The sequence below is a fragment of the Myotis brandtii genome, unplaced genomic scaffold, assembly GCF_000412655.1.
Source record: "Myotis brandtii unplaced genomic scaffold, ASM41265v1 scaffold157, whole genome shotgun sequence".
NCBI classification, from domain to species: domain Eukaryota; kingdom Metazoa; phylum Chordata; class Mammalia; order Chiroptera; family Vespertilionidae; genus Myotis; species Myotis brandtii.
Window position 1 is genome coordinate 15,561 of NW_005355708.1, and position 17,089 is coordinate 32,649.

General features: G+C 55.8%; 1 protein-coding gene across 1 annotated transcript; it reads left to right on the plus strand.

Annotated features, from left to right (window-relative positions):
* Window positions 1-964: 964 nt before the first annotated feature.
* Window positions 965-7,388, plus strand: CD300LB (CD300 molecule-like family member b). Its single transcript, XM_005861786.2, has 4 exons — window positions 965-1,106; window positions 4,174-4,506; window positions 5,539-5,599; window positions 6,155-7,388. Exons 1-4 carry the CDS (start codon window positions 1,067-1,069, stop codon window positions 6,315-6,317), a joined length of 597 nt encoding a protein of 198 aa, XP_005861848.1. The 5' UTR covers window positions 965-1,066; the 3' UTR covers window positions 6,318-7,388.
* The last annotated feature ends 9,701 nt before the right edge of the window (window positions 7,389-17,089 follow it).

Below are 17,089 nucleotides of genomic sequence, written 5' to 3' on the forward strand. Positions count from 1 at the left end.
ATATATTTTTATTGATTTTAGAGAGGAAGGGAGAGTGAGAGAGAGATAGAAACATCAATGATGGGAGAGAATCATTGATTGGCTGCCTCATGCACACCCCCTACTGGAGATTGGGTCTGAAACCCAGGCATATGCCCTTGACCAGAATCAAACCTGGGACCCCTCAGTCCTCAGGCTGACGCTCTATCCACTGAGCCAAACCGGCTAGGGCTCTACATATATTTTTAACAGTCCCCTAGGTTACTTTATTTTTTCCAGCTTTACTTAGATATAACTGACCCAAAGCACTGTGTAATTTTAAGTGTACAGTATTTTTATTTAAAACACTTATTGATTGTAAATGCAAAATGATGAGCACTATAGGGTGAGCTAACATCTCCATCACATCACAGAATTGCCATTTATTTATTTATTTGTTATTTTTTTCGTGATGAAAACATTGAAGCTCTGTTCTCTTAGCAACTCTCAAGTCTATAACATAGTGTTAGTCGCTCCCTTCCCCCGGCTGCACGTCAGATCCCCGGAGCTTAGCTTATAACTGGAAGTCGGTGCCCTTTGACCAGCATCTCCCCATTGCTCCCACCCCGCCCGCGCTTACGCACCTGGCTGTACCCCCTGAACAAGTGCATCTTTGGGATGCCCGCATGCTCACCTCACTCCTGACGTGGGGGGAGGGGGGAGCCCTGCTGCTGGGAAGAGCCATTTCTGGAGTTGGCATGTGCCCCTGGAACCCGGGGCCCGATGGGCCAGATGCCCCCTCCTTGACCCTCCTGCAGACATACCTCCCCGCGCCCTGCTCACCCTGCACAGCGCCTGGCTTCCTCTTTCCTACCTAGTGGGGACTCTAGTGTCCTTTGAGACAGACTTACTAAGAAGCGACACTCCTTTTGCTGAATAACGAAAAGCAGGAAATGCTCTATAAAAGGAAGTGAACGCATCAGAGAAACTCAAAGGCGGTCTGGACAGGCAGAAGGTGCAAGAGGGGCCCAGGCAGAGCTCCGGGTCCAGCTGGCATCGCGCGCTCGCCGGTGGAGGTCGCAGGGCCGCGGAGCCGGGGAGCAGGACCATGTGGCTGCCCCCAGCTCTACTCCTTCTCAGCCTCCTAGGTGAGTGCAGCTGGGGCCTCGGGAACTTAGAACTGCAGGGGCAGGACGGGGTGCAGAGAGCAGCTGTCCCGGGTACCACGGGAGGGGGAGGGGGGGCGTCAAGTCTGGGAAAACGAGAGGTGGCTTTGTTCATTCATTGAGCTAAAGCACACCAGGGTCCTGCTTCATGCCAGGCAGGCATCAGACCCTGAGGACGCGAAGGCAAAAGACATAGGACTGGTCGTTAAAGAGGGGACCCCAGAGGACTCAGTGGGTGAGGCACACAGGCGAACAATAGCTGTGGCAGGACACGGTAAGCATGATGGAGGCGTGCTCAGGGGACACCGAGGAACACCTGCGCTCACACGCCTGCACAGTCACACACAGACCACGCAGTCTCCCTCATACTCGCCCTCCCACACAAACACTTCTCCCCCAGACGAAGGCCGAGACCCACCATGGCTGACCCGTGGCTTGGGGACGGGACTGCGAGTTACCTTGGAAAGGGGGTGCCGTTAGGCAAGGATGAAAGAAAAGCCGCCCCCCGAGTTCTCACCTACAGACTGCCACTGGCCACGGGGGGCTACCTCTGTGAAATACAGGAGGGGAAGGTGGATGAGGTCAGAACAACCCAACTTCTGCTAAGACGTTGTCTTATCTGCTCGGTTGCATAAGCCCCCGACAGCCCCGAGGCGAAGGCAGGGCGCTGGGTAGAGGCGGTGCTAAGTGTCTGCAGGCGGAAACCCAGACCCCCTTCTCCCAGGGAGGGAAGTGGGGCCAGATGGCCAGGCGGGGACCTGTGCCCCAGAAGTGACTTCAGCGCTTGGGCTGGCAGGGCCGCTCGGGGATGTCAGCTGAGACGCCTTGCCCAAGAGTGGCCATGAGACAAGCAGTCATGCCGTCGCACACCCCATGCTCTGTGGGCGTCTCTGTGCGGAGCTCCCAGTGGCTGCCTTTGCCTTGTTTGGGGTGTCGTTTGTCACCTGCTACCGGCCCAGCCACGAGCTCAGCCATTTCTCAGTGTCGGGACAAGACTGTTGAGACGAGGATTTCGCGCATGGAGCAAATTTTCCCGAGCGATGGACGCAGGAGGGAGTTTCCATCTCAGATTCACGAAAATGAACAATTGAAACGCACGATCGGGTGCCTTAAAACCCGCCAGCCCTGTTCCCCAGCCCCCTGCTCCTGGCCAAGGGCTCTCCTGTCCTCTCTCCCTCTCTCCCTCCGGACACGCGAGAGTCCACGCAGACCTAACGAGTCCTCCCACCCATCAGAAGCTGCGTTTATGAAACTTCCACGTGTTTTTTAAAAACATACATGAGCCCAATCCGGTTGTGAGTGGCTTACATTGGCCCCATCTCCAATCAGCGTCTGGTTCCCGCAATTGCTATCACATTGACACTGCAATCAGCCTCCTTAGCTTTGCTGCCCAGTGAGGTGGAAATTAATCTTAGAATCAAAACGACTCTCGCGTCTGGTTCCCGCATTTACTATCACATGACACTGCAATCAGCCTCCTTAGCTTTGCTGCCTAGTGAGGTGGAAATTAATCTTAGAATCAAAACGACTCTGTCCAAGATCTTTTCAAAAACAATCATAAACTGGATTGGTATCTGCGAGGATCCCGACTCAGTGCATGACACAGGGAGGGACTGGGGTGGGAAGAGAGAGCGAACCAAACAAGAGACCCCTGACCTTCGGACGGAGCAGCCCAGCAGGGGAGACAGACAGAGATGATCAAGTCCCACCAGCTGGCGCTCAGCTTCCTGTAAAGGCTGCAGGAGCGACGGGAGGAAGCAGATCTGGTTGGGAAGGGGACTGAGACTTTGCAAAGAAGGCGTCGCCAAGGATGACGGGCAGGGGTTAGACAAGGTTTCCAGGGGGAAGAAGGACCGGAGCAATGACCCAGCTGCCTGGGAGGTCAGGGCAGAATCCGGGGGGAAGCGGGGTGGGTCACAGGGGAGAGCGGGAGGCAAGACGGTACAGCGGGTGGCGCTGGGCAGAGACCTGGGACCCAGGCTGCAGGAAGACGAGTGCCGAGCTCCAGCGTTTGAAATCATTCTGAGACTGTGGGGCGCTGCTGAGTGATCCCACCGTGTCTATGACCCGCATCCTTTCTATCCATCTGCCTACCGCTGGGCACGTAGGCTGCTTCCTGAAGGAGGTTCCCGTGCTGACAGTTGCAGACGAGGACTAGGTGGGGGCGGTTTCAGGGCGTGACTCCGGCAGCCATACGTGAAGGAAGTTGGAGGAGGGGAGCAGCAGGAGGGGGAGACCCGCTCCAGGTGCTACCACCACGATCACGCACCAGATGAGCACCTGTGTGTGTCCCCCACCACCACCCCTGGTGCACAAGGACCGGCTCCGAACAGCTCTTCCCAACTCTGTGTCCAGCCCCAGCACTGACCAGCCACCACAGAAACTGGAAAGTGCTACAAACCGGAGATTTCTCCCCCAGGGGGCTGGCTGTTCAGTATTTACCTGCAACCACTGATGATGCTGATGTAGAGAGAGGGAGGGAAACCGGTGGGGCCTCTGAGACTGTAGTCAGAGATCAGGCGAGAACGGCATTGTGAGGACCGTTAGGGAAGGGTCAGAGGTCAGAGTGAGCACTCCTAGGAGATGAGGACCAAAGAGGCCAAGCATTGCTGCTGGGGGAGCCAATGGGGAAGCTGGATGAGGGAGAAGGTAGATACGAGGGGCCAGCTAAGGGGTGGCCGGGAAGGCCGCAGATGCTGGTCTAGGGCAGTGATGGCGAACCTATGACACGCGTGTCAGAGGTGACACACGAACTCATTTTTTGGGTTGATTTTTCTTTGTTAAATGACATTTAAATATATAACATAAATATCAAAAAATAAGTCTTTGTTTTACTATGGTTGCAAATATCAAAAAATTTCTATTTGTGACACAGCACCAGAGTTAAGTTAGGGTTTTTCAAAATGCTGACACGCCGAGCTCAAAGGTTCGCCATCACTGGTCCAGGGCCTGGGCATCAGCCTGGAGCCCTCTGAGCCCAGGTCAGGCCTGGTAGCAGGGGAGGAGGAGAAGAGGGGCAGTATCTACATTCTGGGATTCTGTTTTCCAGGCTGTTTCTCCATCCAAGGCCCAAAGGTGACAAGAGGCCTTGAGGGGGGCTCGCTGACCGTGGAGTGTCGCTATAAGCAAGGGTGGGAGACCAACAGGAAGTGGTGGTGCCGGGGAGCAGACTGGTATGATTGCCAGATCCTCATTCAGACCACATCATCTCAGCGAACAGTGCATGGACCCCGGCTGTCCATCAGTGACAACCAGAGAGACCGCGTGATCTCGGTGACCATGAGGGGCCTCAGGCGCGACGACCAGGGCACCTACTGGTGCGGGATCAAAAGGTTTGGCACGGACCGTGGGACACGAATTCAAGTGATCGTTGTTGGCCCAGGTGAGAACTTGCTCATTGCTACTCCGAGGCCCTGGTGCTCCGGCTGCCAGAGCGGGGGCACCTGCCCCTCCTTCCAGGGGCAGAAAGGAAATGGCCCAGTTCCTGGGAACCCGTGTGTGAGAGCGAGCAAGAGGCAGACAGACAAACAGACAGATGCAGCGGGAAGTGAGAGAAATTCGGGCTGAGCCCAAGACAGGGGCTGCCGCTGGGTGGAGTGGGGCCCAGAGAGGACCGACCAAGCCAAGCGTCCCCGGGCGTCCCGGGAGGAAAGCCGAGATCTGCGGGGACACAAAGCGATTGACTAACACATGAGCGGGGACCTGGGCGGGCAGACGTGTGCCCATGAGGAGCTTTAGGGAGAAAGGCGTTTAGGGGTCTCGAGCACTAGCCCGTGAGGCGACCATGGCCTCAGCCAAGAGCCACCCGCCGTGGCCAAAGGTGGAGCCTCACGGAGCAGAATTTGCCAGGCCTGGGACTCAAAGGTTCACCAGGGACGCCGGTGCCGGCTGGTCTCGGGAAGCCAGACCCAGCTGCTCGCCTACAGCGTCTCACAGGCTCAGAAAGAGGTGTCCTTCCTCATAGTCGCTGTTCACTATTGAACCGAAATGCACCCTCTTATTCACCAGCCTGCGGGGTGCTCCCTGCCCTCGTCACCCCCGGAACTGGGAGCCCCATTTCCAGAACCGTCTGTCCCTGAGCCTGCTCAGGCCCTGCTTGAGCAAAAGGCCCAGGGCTTCCCCCCCAAACCAGCCGTCCCCCTTAGAGGGGCCGTGGAGGGGCTGGGAGACATGAGCTCTCTCCTCAGAATGAGCCCCAGAGCCTGCGCCCGCGTAGCTGTTACTGTTCTCGCCACACCTGCAAGCGACGGAGGCCATGACTGTGTGTTGGGTTCAGCTGGCGCAACAGATGGGGGAAGCCCCTTCTCTAGAGAGGACGCTTCCTGATGGGGGGGCGGCGGTGAGGGGGGCAGTGTGAGCCACACACCAGCCCCGGTCTGTGTCAATAACCCTCGGCTGACTTTGTTGTGTCTAGAAAACCGGCTATCCTGGACGACCACCAACAGCACAGGGGTGTCCTCTGGCTCCCGCATCCGGTGAGTGGCTTGGGCCCCTTCTCCTGCCCCTACCTGGGGCCTCTCCAGTGGGGTGCCAAGCCTGGAACCCCTCTGCCCCTGGGCGGTCGCCCATCATAACCAGCGTCAGGGCCCAACGCCCCCGCCGGTCTCACCCCTCACCCACCATGGCCGCGTCCCAGCCCTCACCCACCATGGCCGCGTCCCAGCACTCACCAGACCCCGCTGTGCTCAATGCTCCTCCATCAGCATCGTCACCCTGGTCGCTTGTCGACAAAAAAAGCCTCGTGACCCGGTGGGGCCAAGGGGCCATCAGACACAAATCTCCACGACCCAAGGCTTCAGGCCTCAGAGCAGGAGAGAGACTCCGGGGAAGGAAGCTGGGCCTGGTGCAAAGCAGAACCAAAGAGCTGGGGTTGCCTCTGAGGAGCCCTCCTGGTTGAGCCGCGGAGGAGGTTCATGGGGCCTTCAGCGTGGGCAGCCGGGCCGGGTCGCAGGCTTGGCTGGGCGGGCGGGTCAAGGCCCTGGGGGCGACGGGGCCTGGAGGGCCGGCACTGACCGCTGTCTCTGTGACAGGAACTACTACCTGCTCCTGGTGTTCGTGAAGGTGCCCCTCTTACTCGTCGTGGTCGGCGCCATCCTCTGGCTGAAGGGGCCTCCGAGGGTCCCCGAGGAGCAGTGGGAGCAGCCCGTCCACATCAACCTGGCCTACGATCTGGCCGGAGACGCCACCCCTTAGATGGACGGACGGAGGAGAGACACTTGGGGCGCTGGACCCCGTTTCCAGAGGAGACCTGGGCTGGGAGGCACACTCCTGCGAGGGTCCCCCAGTTCCCTGCTCGGCACAGCCCAGGGACGGGGCTCGGACCCCTCCTGACTGGTCAGCGCTGCCTGGAGGGACACACCTGTTCCCACTTCTCCGGGTAGAAAACAGCCCGGCCCGGCCCGGCCCACCCAGCCGGGTCCAGCTGATGGTCAGCAGCTGTGGGATGGAGCCCACGTTGGGACAGTCGTGTCCTCACGGGAGGACCTCGGCATAGAGCAGTGGAGTGAAGCGCAGAGAGAAGCGACAGGAATGTGCCAGAAGGAGAGACAGGGCCAGTCCCCGGTTCCGGCCGGTCCTGGGGCCAGCTCAACGCCGCTGTGCCTGCGCTTCTGATATAAGTCTAGGGCTTTAACCTTTCTCTTTAGCTAATCAGGTTGGGTTTTGATGGCTCTTTCCATGAGCACACTGACTGATACACACAGGGACGGGAAGTTTGCGGGGTTCCTGGTCTGGGGCTTGAGAGACTGGACGTCCCCTGGGCCTGGGGAGGACACTGCTCCGAGTTCACGGGGCTGAGGAGGAACAGAGAGCCCAGGGCTGGCCTTCCGTCCTCCTCCCCACCCTCCTCCCGCAGCCTGGCTCTCAGCACAGCTGCTTGGGCCTCCCTGGGGCTGCAGCCTCAGAAGCTACCTCAGACCTGCGAGGGCGGCCATAAAGCGGAGGGGATGGGGTCTCTTTGCAGGAAAGCTGTTTAATAAGCTCCATTAAAACCTCTGCAAGCGCCTCCCTCCCAGAGGGAGGCACATGGGTCGCCGGTCCTCACACCGAGGGCATCTCTGCACGGGAGGAGGAAGTCCCATAGGGAGGTGCCCCAGGCAAACACAGGGCGCCGTTTGGAATCTGTCCCATTGGCTCTTTCTTTGCCCAGCATATTGAGGTGTGACTGACATACACATCACATGCATGTGAGGCGTAAATGCGGTTTTTAAAAAGTGCAAAAGGTGGTGAAGGCAGGGAGCGGGGGCAGGTGGGCTAGAAGGGGTCAATGGGAGAAAAAAGGGACATGTAATACTTTCAACAATAAAGATTTTTTTTAAATAAACAAAACACAAAAGTGCAAAATATGATGATTTAATACCCATCACATCGTGAAAAATAAGCAAAATCCGGTCGATACAACCGTCAGCTTGCTTAGTTGTCTTCTTGGCTTGTTTCTTGGGTGAAAAGATCCATCGACCCGCCCAGCGCATCTGAAGTGTCCACCCCAGGCTGCTGACCGCAGCCCCAGCTGTGCATTGGACCCCGAATGTGTTCCTCGCCCACGGGGAGTGTGTGCCCTGACCAGCACGTCCCCGTTTCCCCCACGCCCCCAGCCCTTGGTTCCCTGTGGAGCGTTGCCCTTTGAACCCCCACGCGGGCCTGTCCGCCCTGCCCTTGGCCCTCAGAGGTGGGCCCTGGCCCTCGGCCTCCGAGCACAGGAAGATGCAGGGGATCCCCTGTTTCCATCCCCGGAGGAGCCTTCCTCCCCTCTGGGTGCTGCAGTCCCTTCTCTCCCCCATCCCGCTGCTGACAAACCCTCTCCCGCCTATGCCTGGTTAAGGGTCTGAGAACTCCACGGTGCCGGAAAGGACAGGGTGTGAGCCAGACCCAGACTGAGCCACCCTGTTGGGGACCAAGGCCCATAGTTCAGTGACTGCAGAGGCCCCCTCGGCGAATACTCCCCTGAACCCCGCCCCCCGAAGACCCGGCTAGACTCGGGTGACCCAGCGGCTCCGCGGAAGGCAAAGCCAGTGCCCAGCTCGCCCCCAGCGGCCCAAATGGGCGCGGGGCCACCAGCAGCTGCCAACCTATGCCCGTGCTTTTCCCCCAGTTTCTCACTGTTGATGTGCAATGAACTCCCTCATCTCTCTGGAGATACTGCTGTTGGGTTGTTACTCTTAAAACATCACCCGAGAGAATCCACCGGAGTGGACATCTGTTGTCTATCTGTCCTGAACACACACCCCCCATACACACACACACACACACACACACACACACACACACACACTCCTGGGACCTGCCCCTGTAAACATGCCCACTGTCCAGCGTAGGGAGAAAGAGGGACATTGACTAAGCTAGAGCTGGAATAGCATTTTTTCTAGCACATGTGTCTCCATCCAAGAGCCTGGTGCCCTCAGGCTCCTAAGCAGCTGTAGACCAGATCTTTGTGGGCTGAAGTCAGCATCCACTGCAGCCAAAATGCAGCGGAGGTCGGGAAGCGGAGCGAAAGGGTGGGGATCGCCCCTTCCAGAGAAAAGCGCAACTTCCGCTTCCCCGGGAGTTCCTCCTCACGGGCCTGCCCTTCTGAGCCACTGCGTGACCACAGAGGAAGTTCGCCGAGGACAGGGGGAAGCTGGTGGGCGTGGGGCGGTGAGAAGGACCCCTTGTCAGGGCCTGGGATGGGGGCTTCTTTCTTCTTGAGGCTGGATGCGTCCCGAGTGCTGTTTTCATAATAAATGAGGCTGACGGAAATGTCTCCAGCACGTCCCTCACCTATTCTCCGGAGCTTCTCTCTCCATGGCTCGCATGTCCGCCTGGCCTGGACCCTCACGGCTGGGTCTGCTGATGCCCCCGCTGTAGACCCCTGCCCCCCTGAGTCGGGGAGCCAAGTCTCCACCTAGAATGAGGGTCTGGAGGCAGCTCCAGCAGCTTTCCCGGGTTCCCCCAAACTCACGCTGTGAAGGTTAACAGGGAGGGGGCCTGGGGGCCCCTCTGAGCACTACTCTCCCGTCCCCTTGTGTCATCTCCATCCCAGCTCCTCACTTGCTGGTCACCTTTCCTCAAACCTTTACGGAGCTTAGGAACCTGACTTCCATGACCAGGCCTCTGACGACCTCCTACCATCCCCCCACCAGGCTCATGAGTCACCCTTGGCTGGGGCCAGCTCGGCATGGCCAGGACTGGAGGTTCCCGAGTGCGGAGGTCCGAGTTAGTTCCCAACAGGTGAAGAGCTCTTCAGTGGAGCGCTCCAAGGATGACCTTGTGGGGAGTTAGCACTGAGGATGCTGTTCCCATTGAAAGCATGAGATCGGGGCCAGGTCAGATCCTTGTTGCCCATTCACTCGTTCATTCATTCATTCATTCATTCACTCATTCATGCATTCATTCAACAAATGTAACTAGTAAAGTACTCCCTGGGTCAGGCACTGTTTCTGGTGCTCATTGACTGTTGTATGAACAAGGAGAGCCTCTTGCTGTCTCCTTCTATAATTCCGGCTTGAAATGCAAGAGCCTGTTCTCATTTCAACTGCCTCCTTTATCACTGAAGGGAAGGTTGCGGCTGGGAAGGGGGATCATGGGCTCCCCTGTGGCAGCCGCCATTGGAGACGACTTAGAAACCATAGTTGGCATTAAAACAACAAGGAGACATGACTTCACACCCAACAGGATGGTTTAAAACCCAAACCTCAATGTCTCTGTGAAATGGAGATTGACTTAGACACCATAGTTGGGATTAAAATAACAAGGAGATACTTCACACCCAACAGGATGGCTTAAAACCCAAACCTCAATGTCTCTGTGAAATGGAGATGATCACGGGGATTAATGAAGACCCTGCTGGTCCATCCGCCCCTCAGAAGTGCGTTGGTGACGTCCACGTGGAGTGAGGACCTAACCTCAGGGCATCCTCAGATGGCATCAGCCAAAACAACGGTGGGCATTGCTGGTGCAGGCCTGGGAGCAGGAAGACGCAGAAATTCCACAAGGCGCGGCTGGGCCCCAGCCTGTATGTGGTGGTGGAATCCAGGTTGACCTCTGATAGAGACGCCTAACTGAATCTCAGGGCATCACTGCTCATCCACTGGTGATCGCCCATCCATACAGAGTGGCCAAGGACGGCACCGGTGCCCTCCGACACCTGACTCTCAAGTTCATGCAGAGACTGGGGGGCTTTTGGGTGTGTCTTCCGGTGTCTCATTTGGTGGCAGGGACCTGCTGTGGGCCCTATGATCTCCCACCCACACCACCCAGCACGGGAACCCCTCCCCCCGGAGATGGCATTACCAGGATAATAGAGAACTGAGGGCCGCTCTCCATCTTGGAGCTACAGACTCTTCCCCAGCACGGGGCCTGTCTCCACCACCCAGCATATGACAGCACTGTCCCAAAGGTAAGATGAGCACTGATTAAACTGGCCCTGATAGAGCCAAAACGGGGAGGAAGAAATCCAACGCTAACGTACCCTAATCATCAAACAGGAAAGGCGGGCAGAATCTTCACCTCGAAGGCTTGACCACAAAGAGGTAGAATGAGAGCCTCGGAGGGGAGGGAGCTGGGACCGAAGTCGGGAATGGGAGTGCGAGGTGGGGAACTGCCGCATTCTATGGTTTTTACACCAGAACTTTGCCCGCCATTGGTTTATTACGTTACCAAGATCGAGCTCCTGGTCAAGTTTACCACCGCTCTTTCAGCCCAGCTCTGAAGTCTCCTGTCACTGTTTCCTCTTTTAACATTTCTGTCACCATTGCCTCTTCTCATCCTTGAAAGTAAGACACCGCTGGAGGAGGTGCGAGAAGGCAGATGAAAGAGAAACACCAAGGAGATCTGGGCTGGAGATGTGGGAGCTGGTAACCAGCATCCGGATCCATACGGTAACCACAAGCCACACTGCCTACTGCGCGGCTGTGCTGCGGCTGGTCTGCAGCGAGATGTGTGATAAGTGTCACATGCACACGAGGTGTTGAAAAATGTTTATGAAAAAAAGAATTTAAAATATCTCCAATATCATTGAAATAATGTTTTGAGTGTATTGGGTTAAATCAAATAGACGACTAAAGTTAATTTCACAGAAGCAGGAGCTGGAGAGGGGGCCTTCAGAGGCTGCCCCCCAACCCTGCTCCTTCTCAGCCTCCTGGAGCTGAAGGGTGGGGCGGAGGGGCCGGTCCTGTTCCCAAGTGGAGAGGTGTTGAGGGAAATCCAGTAACGCTCTGCACCCCGACGCAAACACATGCCAGTGTCTCCTGTGTGCCAGGCACCGACTGGGTGCTGGGGATGCAAGAATGAACAAAGTGTCACTCCTGTACTCAGAGAGCTCCCGCCCACAGACCATCCCCCCTCCAGAGACCAGGGCTGTATTGGGGGGGGGGGGGGGGGCCCAGATACCACCAGCCAAGGCTTCACAGAGGGTGTCACATTTCCCTGGGAAGGACAACAGGGGTCTCCCAAGTAGAAAAGGAAGGAGGCCCCTCCCCACCCCCCACCCCCCGACAGAGGGAGAGCATAAAGACACGAAAGAGTTTGGGGACGCAGACGGGAGCATTTCTTAGGATGTCAGGATGGGGGGGGGGGGGGGGGAGTGAGGCCAGAGGGACAGGTTTGAGTCATCAGCTGTCATGCTAAGACCGAGAACTTCTGCGAATAAAATCAGGATGGCTTTTCTAGTCTTCCCTCTCCTGGGTAACTCTCTTGAGTCCTTTAGACTCAAAAATAAACATTTTCAGACTAAGATAAAATTTAAAAAGAACAACCTTGGACTTGCCCATCATTGGATAAGGCTGGGTCCATCGGCACCGTGAGAAAGCCCGGGCTTGACCACATGAGTCAGACCCAATCCCGAACAAGGGGAGCAAAGGGCACCCGAGTGGGATCGGGACTTGTGGATTCGGTCCTCGCATTGCTGTGACCTTCCCTGTGGTGTCCCTGCTCCTGCCCTCCACACAGGCCTGCGAACAGTGAGAGCCTAGGCTCGAGGGCTGCTAAGGGACTTCATTTAAAATGCCTACAGCACTCCAGCCCTCGCTGCACGTTTGCTGGTGGTGGTGATGATGAGCAGAAGGAGGAAGAGGGAAGCTACGAAGCAGGAACCCTGCTTATCTTGTTGACACCCCATCCCCTGGAACTTAGTTTCCAAATAGATGTCAAATAAGAGAATGAGGAACTGACAGAAAACGGGGTGGCTGTGAGTGGGAGAGTGGGGGCTACCCCTGCAAGCAGGTCATGCAAATGTACCTTTAGGAAGACACAGGGGATGTTCTCCAGGCCCAACGGGCCAATGTCACGACTTGGCTTTACCTTAAAACGCCAAAGACACCCACAGGGGACACCTGGCAACACTGAGACAAGTTTGATTGTCACAGCTGGTGTTTGTTCGGGCGTGGCATCTGCTAGGTAGAGGTCACGGATTCTGCTAGACACCCTGCAGCTCTCCACGACAAAGAATGACCTCAGAATGTCACTTACCCAAGATGTCAACAGCTAGAGAAAACCAAACACTGAGGTACCACACGAGCCAGCACTGATACTCCTAGGGGTATACCCAAGAGAAATAAAAACGTATGTCTGGCCTGGCCCGGCCCCGTGGCTCAGTGGTTGAGTGTCGACCTATGAGCCAGGAGGTCACAGTTCGATTCCCGGTGGAGGCATATGCCCGGGTTGCGGGCTCTATCCCCAGTGTGGGGCGTGCAGGAGGCAGCCAATCAATGATTCTCTCTCATCATTGATGTTTCTATCTTTCTCTCCCTCTTCCCTCCTCTCTCTCTAAAAATAAAATAAAAACATATTTTAAAAAATATGTAATAGTGCCAAGGTCGAGAAATTCTGTTCTGAACAAAGAATGTGATGCCAACAGCAGACTATTTGGTGGTGGAACACAGGAAAGCAGAGCGGTGAGGGGGCTGCTAGGTGGGCCGCTGCTTCACCTGACTCCATCCACCTCCAAAGCCCTTGGGGGCTTGGTCCAGCCAGACGACACCAGGGCCCATGGCCCACCTCAGGGAATAGGTGCGTGCAATCATCGGGCCTGAACCCCCATGCTGCTCCTCCCCCCTCGGTGTCACCCCTACATGACCTCATTGAGTCGCTGTGCTAAACCTAAAATTCACCAGAAAGAGAAAAATAGGTCAGAAAGAGCCAACCGCATCCTGGACAGCACCGGGCAGGGAGGGAAGGGAACTTACATCACGGTTGGCAGTAACATTGTGTAACGTGTGCACACCCCACTTCCGCAATGCCCATCCCACGGCCCTTCCAGTGGCTCTGGATGGTGGGCAAGCGAAGGCTCAAGCTCCCCTCCTGGGCGAAGGCATGCAGCTCAAGGCAGGTGCTGTGTCCATGCAGAGCCTGGTCCAGAATCCCAGCTCGGTGCAAGTGGCGTGGGCTTGGCGCACGCAGCCCTTCACCTCCCTGGGCCTCAGTTTTCCCATCTGTGACATGGAAGAGGCATGACCTCCTCAGGCTGATGCCTGACACCTGGTCCAGCTGGGCCAGGCCTCTCTCATCGCGGACCAGGCTGTGCTGCTTCTAACAGAGAATTTGAACTTGGAGGACTTGTTGCCTCAGATATCTGTAGGTAGAGAGTGGTTTCTTCTGAAGTCAACCTCCTAACGCTCTGTCCCCAGGAAGAGAGATGCTGGGGCAGGTGCTGTGCCCACAGCCAGAGCCCCGGGAAGGCAGGACGCCCTGCCGTGTGTGTGCCGTCCGGGCCTGGTTTCGCAGGGAGCTCCCGGGTGTACCGGTACTCTGTTACCTGGGGGATATGGACAGTGCTGTACCCCGCATTGGTGCTCTGGGGGCACTGTCCTATGATGCCTGGAGTCCCGGGGAAAGCAGGAGTTCTGCGGTTAGAAGGTTCCGGGCTCCTGCTGCCTCCTTCTCTGGGTTCTGGGAGAATCCTGACTGCTGCCTGGACCCTGTTCTCTCCCCCCAGAGCCTTTTCCTCCACCCCCGACGCTGGCTGCATGGGAATAGCCATGTGCCTGAGCGAGAAGCCATGTGCCCCACCAAGAGGAAAGCCACCAAGAACCACTGAAGCCCAGGCGTGTCCCCTCCCCCACCCCCAGCTGACCCCGGGGCCTCCTTCCCCCTCTCCTCACCCTCCCTGCGCATCCATATCCTTTGGGTCAGCTGACGGCCCATGAGGTTGATGATCTGACAAGTTTTACCTTTGACTCTCTCACCGACTGACTGACCGACCGAGGGTGAAATGCTCAGATCCGTGGTTGGCAAACTGCGGCTCACGAGCCACATGCGGCTCTTTGGCCCCTGGAGTGTGGCTCTTCCACAAAATACCACGTGGGGGTGCCCATACAGTGCGATTGAAACTTCGTGGCCCATGTGCAGAAGTCGGTTTTCGGCCTGGGCGAGTCTATTTTGAAGAAGTACTGTTGATATTTGGCTTTGTTGACTAATGAGTTTGCCAACCACTGGCTCAGACTGTCCGCTTCTGGGGAAGTGAAGAGGCGTTTGGCCAGCTGATATCCCACAGGTGACCTTGATCTTGAATTCCTTCCTGGAGTGCTGGGTGGTCAGGCACCCTTGTCAATCACAGCTCCCTGCTCCTCCGTAACCACCATCCCTTCACTTCTCCCGCCTCCTACTCCATCTGCCGGCTCAGTGCCTAGAGGAAGCCAGGGTCCTGCTCTGGCTGTTAAGCAGTTAGTGTCTGGCTGTGACGGGGAAACTCGGCTTCATACACAGTGAGGGCATCGCAGCGACCTCCCCACTCCGCACTCTGCCAGCCTGTGCTGCTGGGTTCACTAGCAGAGGGTGGCTAGTTGTGCTCCCTGCAGGTCTGCCCTTGACCTGGGTGACCGGGGTGGTGTTAGAAGCGTGTTGTGGGTTCATTCGCCACCAGTGGCCCAGGTTTGTAGCAGAAGGGGCAGAGGGGAGAATCCAAAGCAGGCGTCCTCAAACTACGGCCCGCGGGCCACATGCGGCCCGCTGGTTGTTTTTGCTGCCACTGTGTGCATAGGAATTTGTTCATAGTTTTTTTTTAAACTATAGTCCGGCCCTCCAACGGTCTGAGGGACAGTGAACTGGCCCCCTGTTTAAAAAGTTTGAGGACCCCTGATCCAAAGGGTCAAATGCAAAGGACCTGGGAAGAGCGATAAGCCAGAGAGTTGGCAACAAAGAACTTGCTGGAGGTGAGAATCCGCATGGGGAAGCCTCGGGGGCAACAAAGCAGCCTGAGGGCGGGTGGGATGGTGAGGGCCTTTATAAAGAACTTGCTTCTAGCCCTGCCGGTGTGGCCCAGTGGTTGAGCATTGACCTGTGACTCAGAAGGTCACGGGTTCGATTCCCCGTCAGGGCACATGCCCAGGTTGTGGGCTCCATCTCCAGTGTGGGACTTGCAGAAGGCAGCCGATCAATGATTCTCTCATTGATGTTTCTATCTCTCTCTCCTTCTCCTTTCCTCTCTGAAATCAATAAAAATATATTTAAAACAAATAATAAACAACGGATTTACTTAATAATTATATACCAATATTGGCTATCAATTGCAACAAGCAATAATGGTTTCTATATTGCACAGTAGAATGAAAGGTGAAAAGTGAGCCCGTTACAATGGTCACTGTTCTCAGAGGAAAGGAAACAGATCTTTGGCTCCTTCCTCGCGCTCCGCACGGTGCTCACGGGAGCTGGTTCTCCCGTCCTCTCCAGCGTCTACTCCCCTCCCCTCTCTCTGGACAAGATGTAACTCACTTTACAAACGGAGGGGAAGATGCTGTAAAAGGAGATGGTAACGTGCAGAGCCCTGCATTCGACCTGTTTCTTTGAAATAATTTGTAAGTGAACTACAGCAACTAGAGAAAGTACAGCAACGAAGACAACCAGATTGAAGAAGCATTTAATGAGAAACGCGATCCGATGGGGTTGGTATGCGGGGCGTGAAGAATGTCGCTGGGGTCCCGCACGCCCGGATTTGAAAACATGGATTCCTTCTCGGGACCTGAAGCAACGGCTTCCCCACGGCTCCCCCGAGGCGTGAGGGACACTAAGCTCACATATATGTAAAGTGTGGGCCGTGATGCGCTGATAAAGTGATAAAACGACCTTGAAGGCCACTCCACCTAAACTACAAAGACATTTCCGACATTTTAATGAGTGGGCGGCCCTCTCCCTGAGTCAGGGAACGAAGAATTAATGACATAGTTATGTAGATGCAATAATAATAAAAATAACACAAAAGGGGCTACACGTGATTCAGCACCTGCTGGCTCAGGTATATAAGCTCCCTCCCCACTCGCTGACACTCACTCTCAGGATCTCGTCTTGAACAGAAACACACTCCCCCTGACACCATGAGCTACTATGGCAGCTACTACGGAGGCCACAGAACAGACTCTCAGGAAGGCATGTGTGTGTGTGTGGGGGGGGGGATAACAATGGGGGATACAGTAGGAGTGAGAGAAGGAGGAAGGGGAGGAGAGAGAGAGAGAGGGAGAAGAAATGAAATTCAAAATTTAAAAGACCAAAATGTTAAGCCAGGAGGAAATAGTAATTAGCCATTTAAGAAATGGAATTTGAGCCCCCCTGGGTGTGGCTCAATGGTTGAGCTTTGAACTATGATCCAGTAGGTCATGGTTTGATTCCCTGTCAGGGCACATGCCCGGGTTGTGGGCTCCATTCTCAGTAGGGGGCGGGCGTGCAAGAGGCAGCAGATCAATGATTCTCGCTCATCTTTGATGTTTCTATCTCTCCCTTCCTCTATAGATATATAGCTATGGATAGATATAGATATAGATACGGATATAGATATAGATATAGGTATAGGTATAGGTATAGTCTTCTTAAAAAAGGAGGAAATTGAATTTGAGTTCTGGGAGGAAGACCGAGCTGTCCATTCCCTGGGTCCTGAGTGAGAGGCTTTGGAATGAAGGGATGCAGGCATCTGAGTTCTGGCTCCAGTCTTGTCACTGCTTACTCGTGTGACCTTACACCTTACCTTTCAGTAAAGGGTAGGAGTATAGGTATAGATACAGATA

What these genes read in the sequence shown, in the direction of transcription:
- CD300LB (XM_005861786.2), top strand. Translation starts at nt 1,067, where the DNA reads ATGTGGCTGCCCCCAGCTCTACTCCTTCTCAGCCTCCTAG. An exon ending in ACTCCTTCTCAGCCTCCTAG is followed by an intron (nt 1,107 to 4,173) that starts GTGAGTGCAGCT and finishes TCTGTTTTCCAG; the next exon opens with GCTGTTTCTCCATCCAAGGC. An exon ending in TCCTCTGGCTCCCGCATCCG is followed by an intron (nt 5,600 to 6,154) that starts GTGAGTGGCTTG and finishes TCTCTGTGACAG; the next exon opens with GAACTACTACCTGCTCCTGG.